The following is a 6,859-nucleotide window of genomic DNA, read 5'->3' as shown; positions in this document are numbered from 1 at the left end:
ATGAAAGTAATACACTTTACCTTGGTTGCAAACATCACCAAAATTCATTAACTTTACAACTGAAAATTTAATCTACAGACCGCTCAGGTGACTCCTCTATAGATGAAGTAGTAATACTGTGGGTGTTAGTAATGTAGAGCAAAAATAGAATGCTTAAAAATGCATTATACAGTATGGATATAATGGCTAAACTATCACATTCAAACACAAAATTATCCAGTTTTATGCATGATATGATAATACAATTTAATAATATTCAAGAAACAGTTTGATAACGCCAGATCATCAGCTTACTATACTCTACCATCATACAGATGTAGGGTCTTAAATTTGAGCCAGTTTGGTACAGCAGGAAAACAATCCTGCAGCAACAGGAAATATTAAATATGACGTGGATTATAATTAATGGCCATTTTTTGTATGGGTTGATACATTTGTTGATACGTCAAATCAATTCTGAAATTTTTGTGGAAATTACAAACTTTAGAATCCTTTTTAAAACCTTGAATACACTACAAGTTTGCATTTCTTGCTGTGCAGGAACATTCTCAGCAACAAAACAGTGATCAAATTAAGACCCTACATCTGTACACTATGTTGCTGAGTCACTGTATACACTTTTGCAGCTATATCGCACAAGGTATCATACAACAAAAAATAATCTCAAATTCTTTATATTCCCATAGTTATCCATCCAGATGTTACTACACTTAGGTAATAGTGATACAGAGACATGTTATCCCTTTTACAGTGATTTAATCACGCGGTTGAAAGGCACTCAATTGTGTAGATTTTTGCCCATGCAGCTACATCATCTTAGCTATGTGAGTCATAGTCAGGGCATGCTACCTTGCACACCAACGCATTGGGCCCAGGAACAGTGAATCCTGGTGATGTTGCTACACTAATGAGCAGCAACATATGTCAAAATCTAATTCGTCTTATCTGAAGTCATACATGCTACAACAAGAAATCACTCCATCAAAACCACTCGGTTGGAATGAAACCATTTTAAACTAATTAACATAATTTTAATGAACTACGAGTGACTCACTGGCTTAGCAACAGTAATTCATGACCCACATGACTCTCCGTCATATCTTCCCAATTAAGGAAGATATGTTTTTTGACTCATGTCACACCATGAGACAACAGAGCAACACTTAACCCTGCTCAAAACTGCGAAAGTACGAAATCGATACAAAGCAACAATCTCTTCTCAGGTTTTTTCAACTCTCTCCACTCTCCAACCATGGCTCACTACTTAGGTACAGTTGAAGTCGGAAGTTTACATCTTAGCCAAATACGTTTAAACTCAGTTTTTAACAGTTCCTGACATTTAATCCTAGTAAAAAGTCCCTGTCTTAGGTCAGTTAGGATCACCACTTTATTTTAAGAATGTGAAACGTCAGAATAATAGTAGAGAATGATTTATTTCAGCTTTTAGTTCTTTCATCACATTCCCAGTGGGTCAGAAGTTTACATACCGTAATTTCCGGACTATTGAGCGCACCTGAATATAAGCCGCACCCACTGAATTAAAAATATATCTATATTTTGAACATAAATAAGCCGCACATGTCTATAAGCCGCAGGTGCCTACCGGTACATTGAAACAAATGAACTTTACACAGGCTTTAACGAAACACGGCTTGTAACAAAAATAAATAGGCTTTAACGAAACACGGCTTGTAACAAAAATAAATAGGCTTTAACGAAACACGGCTTGTAACAAAAAATTACAAATTAGCAGTAAACAGTAGCCTACCAAGAAAGTCATTGGTCACTATCTTCCTCCTCCTGTGCACTGAAACCACTGAAGTCATCTCCTTTCAAAAAAAATTTAAAGCGGGAAAAATCCATATATTAGCCGCGTCATTGTTTAAGCCGCGAGGTTCAAAGTGTGGGAAAAAAGTTGCGGCTTATAGTCCGGAAATTACGGTACACTCAATTAGTATTTGGTAGCATTGCCTTTAAATTGTTTAACTTGGGTCTAATGTTTCGGGTAGCCTTCCACAAGCTTCCCACAATAAGTTTAGTGTATTTTGGCCCATTCCTCTTGACAGAGCTGGTGTAACTGAGTCAGGTTTGTAGCCCTCCTTGCTCAAACATATTTTTTCAGTTCTGCCCACACATTTTCTATTGGATTGAAGTCAAGGCTTTGTGATGGCCACTCCAATATCTTGACTTTGTTGTTCATTTGCCACATTTTGCTTGGGGTCATTGTCCATTTGGAAAAACCATTTGCGACCAAACTTTAACTTCCTGGCTGATGTCTTGAGAGGTTGCTTCAATATATCCACATAATTTTCCTTCTTCATGATGCCATCTATTTTGTGAAGTGCACCAGTCCCTCCTGCAGCAAAGCACCCCCGCAACATGATGCTGCCACCCCTGTCCTTCGCGGTTGGGATGGTGTTCTTCGGCTTGCAAGCCTCCCCCTTTTTCCTCCAAACATAACGATTGTCATTATGGCCAAACAGTTCTATTTTTGTTTCATCAGACCAGAGGACATTTCTCCAAAAAGTATGATCTTTGTCCCCATGTGTAGTTGCAAACCGTAGTCTGGCTTTTTTATGGCGGTTTTGGAGCAGTGGATTCTTCCTTGCTGAGCGGCCTTTCAGGTTATGTCAATATAGGACTTGTAATAATGTGGATATAGATATGTTTGTACCTGTTTCTTCCAGCATCTTCACAAGGTCCTTTGCTGTTGTTCTGGGATTGATTTGCACTTTTCGCACCAAAGTACGTTCATCTCTAGGAGACAGAATGCGTCTCCTTCCTGAGCGGTATGATGGCTGCGTGGTCCCATGGTGTTTATACTTGCGTACTATTGTTTCTACAGATGAACGTGGTACCTTCAGGCATTTGGAAATTGCTCCCAAGGATTAACCAGACTTGTGGAGGTCTACAATGTTTTTTCTGAGGTCTTGGCTGATTTCTTTTGATTTTCCCATGATGTCAAGCAAAGAGGCACTGAGTTTGAAGGTAGTCCTTGAAATACATCCACAGGTACACCTCCAATTGACTCAAATTATGTCAATTAGCCTATCAGAAGCTTCTAAAGCCATGACATAATGTTCTGGAATTTTCCAAGCTGTTTAAAGGCACAGTCAACTTAGTGTATGTAAACGTCTGACCCACTGGAATTGTGCTACAGTGAATTATGACTGAAATAATCTGTCTGTAAACAATTGTTGGAAAAATGACTTCTGTCATGCACAAAGTAGATGTCCAAACATACTTGCCAAAACAATAGTTTGTTAACAAGAAATTTGTAGAGTGGTTGAAAAATGACTTTTAATGACTCCAACTTAAGTGGATGTAAACTTCCAACTTCAACTGTATGTAAGTACCTCAATGTCTCCATCTTGCCATAGTCAATGGGTGGGTTTGATGTTGTTGGTGTCGTTGGCCCTGCCGTTCTCCACCATGCGGGCGGAGGAGTTAAAGGAACTTCTCTTCAGGATCTTGTTGGTCAGGTCGCTGCATGTCTTCCTGTACTGGTTCCGGAGCAGTGAGTAGACAAAAGGGTCGCAGGCTGCCTTGCTGTAGGCCAAACACTTAGACAAGACACCCCAGTGAGGGTTTATCTGTCCTAGCGTGAAGAGCTCGAAGATTCTGCCATGACAAGCACAGAGAGATAAGTTATATTATGAACAGTGGATAGCTTAAAAGGACTGTTTCATAGACCAGTGAAAAACAACACAGATGTCAAAAAACCTAATGTCCTGAGGAAACTCTTCAATAAGCTCTCAGAAATGTCAACATTTTGCTTCAAAATGCCATGGCTCTGATTCGATAGTGAATGTTAGGGGATGTGGAGTTGCTCTTGTTTGTCTCACTGTCCTTACCAGGTAAGTGTATGGAGGCGTTTCACAAGGACAAGGCTTATTCTCAGAATGACGATCTCAGGTCACTGGTCTTGTGATTTACAGCAGCTATCAAACTCACAATGGGGATCTCACTATAATTATAGCCCCTGATGTGATCTCCATCTTCACGGTTATGTTCTATCCCCTTCTGAAGGGTTGAAGCTGCACTTCTACAATAGGCAGCAGGTGTAATGAGAAGTATCGTCATGGTCTCTGACTCACTCATAATGACACGTCGACCCGTGCTAACTCTCTTACAGATTATCTTTCTCTTACACTCTTTTTCCCTTCCCTGGGGTTTCATCCTAAAACTCATGAAGAAAAAGGGTTACAACATAATCACCCTCAAGCTGATTGGTTAGTGATTTAGATATGGATCGATAGAACATAATAAGATAGGGTTGTAGAAATTGACTATGGTCCACTGTAGCCTAGCTTGAAATTCATTAACACAAAGCCCATCGTCCACATTGCAAATTCAATCTTTCAACCCAGTGGGCTAAAGCACAAGCCATTTGCACAGGAAGTAGACAACTTTCGTTGGTCTCAGATGGGGAATTGGTGTCACCACAGTTCGCAGCAGCCAATCCCACAATATAACACCATCCCACACGCACAGAGGTGTTGAGGATAGATTTGAACCCCTGCTCACCTCGTGATGACGTAAGGGGCGAAGCACACCACAAACGTTCCAATGAATGTGATGATCTTCTTGGTGGCTCTCTGCCTCCGCTGTCTCTGCTCATCCAGGCATCGCTGGCGCACACTACCAAAGGACAGAGGGGACCGTTATCAACCCAGGCGACGACCCAGGAGCACAGCCTCAAACATGGCCTCTTGAGTGGAATGAAGGGTGACGGAGAAAACAGCATGCTTCTATGGACAGTATCAGAGCACAGCCTCAGGTCAATGCCAATGGATTGTTCAAGATATCAAAACTGTAACACACCCATTATGTAAATCAAGTCCAATTCGAGGTCAATACTTATTGTTTAATTGATCGCTAATCACAAGGAATTGACCCCGGCCTCTGAGAAAGAAGAAAGACAGATAACAGAGAAAGTGATGCAGACAGTGAGATGGCATCAATTTACCTATTTGAGGCTAGTTTAACTATTTGAGTTATGTAATGTGGAGATGATTGAAAAGGGATAATCAAATGCAGTAAACCATACAGGTCCAATGCAGTCGTTTTTATCTCAATATCAAATCATTTCTGGGTAACAATGAAGTACCTTAATGTGATTGTTTCAATGTACATGGTCAAAAAGAAACAAAAATAGCTTCTAAGCAAAGAGCAATTTCTCAAACAAGAATTTAGCTAGGACTGTCTGGAAGTGGTCAGAGTAGGGAGGGGGAGGCAGGCCAAAACTCCATCCCACCTTGACGGGCTGAAATTTCAGGCGCCTTTTCAAACAGCTCTTATTATCATTTTCAAAATTTCACAGTATTATTCCAACCTCGTAGGGTGGGTGGGAATGTATATAAAACATAGGAAAATCAAGTTTAATAATGGTCACAATTTATAATGGTTTTGATCTGTATGTGAAGAGCTCTTGGTTTGGAATATATTTGTGTCATTTTAGTTTTGATAAAGGGGGCTGAGATCTGAGACCGTAACATTGGACCAAAACGGTGGTGCTGAAATCAATTCTAACTCCACTGAAGTCGCATTGGTAATTTTGCAATTACAATTCGTGGGATAATCTGAAAAAATGTCAAAAGTAAATGACTCAGACTAGGCTCAACGGCTTACCTCGGGTGAATATCCACAAGCAGCAATAAGGTCTGCATAGTGATCACGTCGATGCGTTTACAGTGAAACCGCGCAACTTTCAGCACTTTCAGGTACGTTACACACAACACGATTAAGGTCAAGAGAAAAGTGAGAGAGTGTAAAACCACAGTGTAGATGATAAACTGCGTCCGGGAGCCGCTTGCTCTCGCATTGCAGAGCGTACATGATGCGTAAAGGTGATGGTACCCAACCCAGGAAGAGCAAGTGGCCACCGTGGAGAAGGAGAGCGAGTGCATCCACGTGTATCCAAGCCCTATCACTGCGTCCCGGTGTCGTACTCTGGAGTGGTAGCTCAGCGGAAAAACCACTGCCACCCATCGATCGATGCTCAAAGCCCCCATACTGAGCATTGAGTTGGTGGTGAGAAAAGTGTCCAGGAAACCCACAGTTTGACAGAACCCGCTGCCTCCAGTGTTTCCTTTGTTGATAAGTCCGACCAGAGTTAGAGGCATATTGGACACGGTGAGCAACAGGTTGCAGACGGTTAGGTTGAGGATAAACAACCCGGGCACCTGCTTTCGAATCTCCTGGTTGTACAGAAAGCAGATCAGTACCACCACGTTGGACAGAAACGAGACGGCGATGATCACTACTACAAACACAGAGACCGCCATGTCCGCAATGTGCATTGTGCGTGCGTCCCGCTCAAATATCCGCACTTTTGACAATTGTATCCACCGTCCAGCTTCTGAAACAAATTACATATAGCATCGTGCTGGAACTACGAGGTCCAACAAGAAAACATCCGACACAGTTCCGCGGTTATTCTTCGTTGTCCTTCTCGTGTCTCCATGTAACGATACAGCCGGCTCACTATGGAGAGTCACAAGAAGAGACATCCAAGTATCCTCGATGTGCTGAACCCAATGTCTCCAGGGACGGGTGATTACAAACAGACACACCCCTGCACGTGTGGCTGCACTAAGTTTCTAACTATTTATTTCTTGCCACTGCTCGCACAACATCCCCTTATTGCGCAATTGCGATGTGCACTGATGGACAGCTTTGCAAACGCCCAGCGCAGTCTCTCGGATGGTCTGTCTCTGGCGATGCTTATGTCGTATATGTCACACCTCACCCACACCCATATACTACACACTCCATCGCCTCCCCAAAGCAACCAAAAAATGTATTTTTCTTCAATATCATGCGGTAAGTGTTCACTCATGTAACCGACATCGTGCTA

General features: G+C 41.8%; 1 protein-coding gene across 1 annotated transcript; it reads right to left on the bottom strand.

Annotated features, from left to right (window-relative positions):
• Positions 1 to 3,361: 3,361 nt before the first annotated feature.
• On the bottom strand, positions 3,362 to 6,338 carry LOC115193383 (G-protein coupled receptor 26-like). Its single transcript, XM_029752101.1, has 3 exons — positions 5,632 to 6,338; positions 4,528 to 4,641; positions 3,362 to 3,621 (listed from the first exon to the last, which is right to left on the bottom strand). Exons 1-3 carry the CDS (start codon positions 6,300 to 6,302, stop codon positions 3,381 to 3,383), a joined length of 1,026 nt encoding a protein of 341 aa, XP_029607961.1. The 5' UTR covers positions 6,303 to 6,338; the 3' UTR covers positions 3,362 to 3,380.
• Between the last annotated feature and the right edge of the window lie 521 nt (positions 6,339 to 6,859).

Source organism: Salmo trutta, chromosome 5 (genome assembly GCF_901001165.1).
Source record: "Salmo trutta chromosome 5, fSalTru1.1, whole genome shotgun sequence".
Lineage (NCBI taxonomy): Eukaryota > Metazoa > Chordata > Actinopteri > Salmoniformes > Salmonidae > Salmo > Salmo trutta.
The sequence above is the reverse complement of the archived record's forward strand: the minus strand, read 5'-3'. Positions and strand labels throughout refer to the sequence as shown.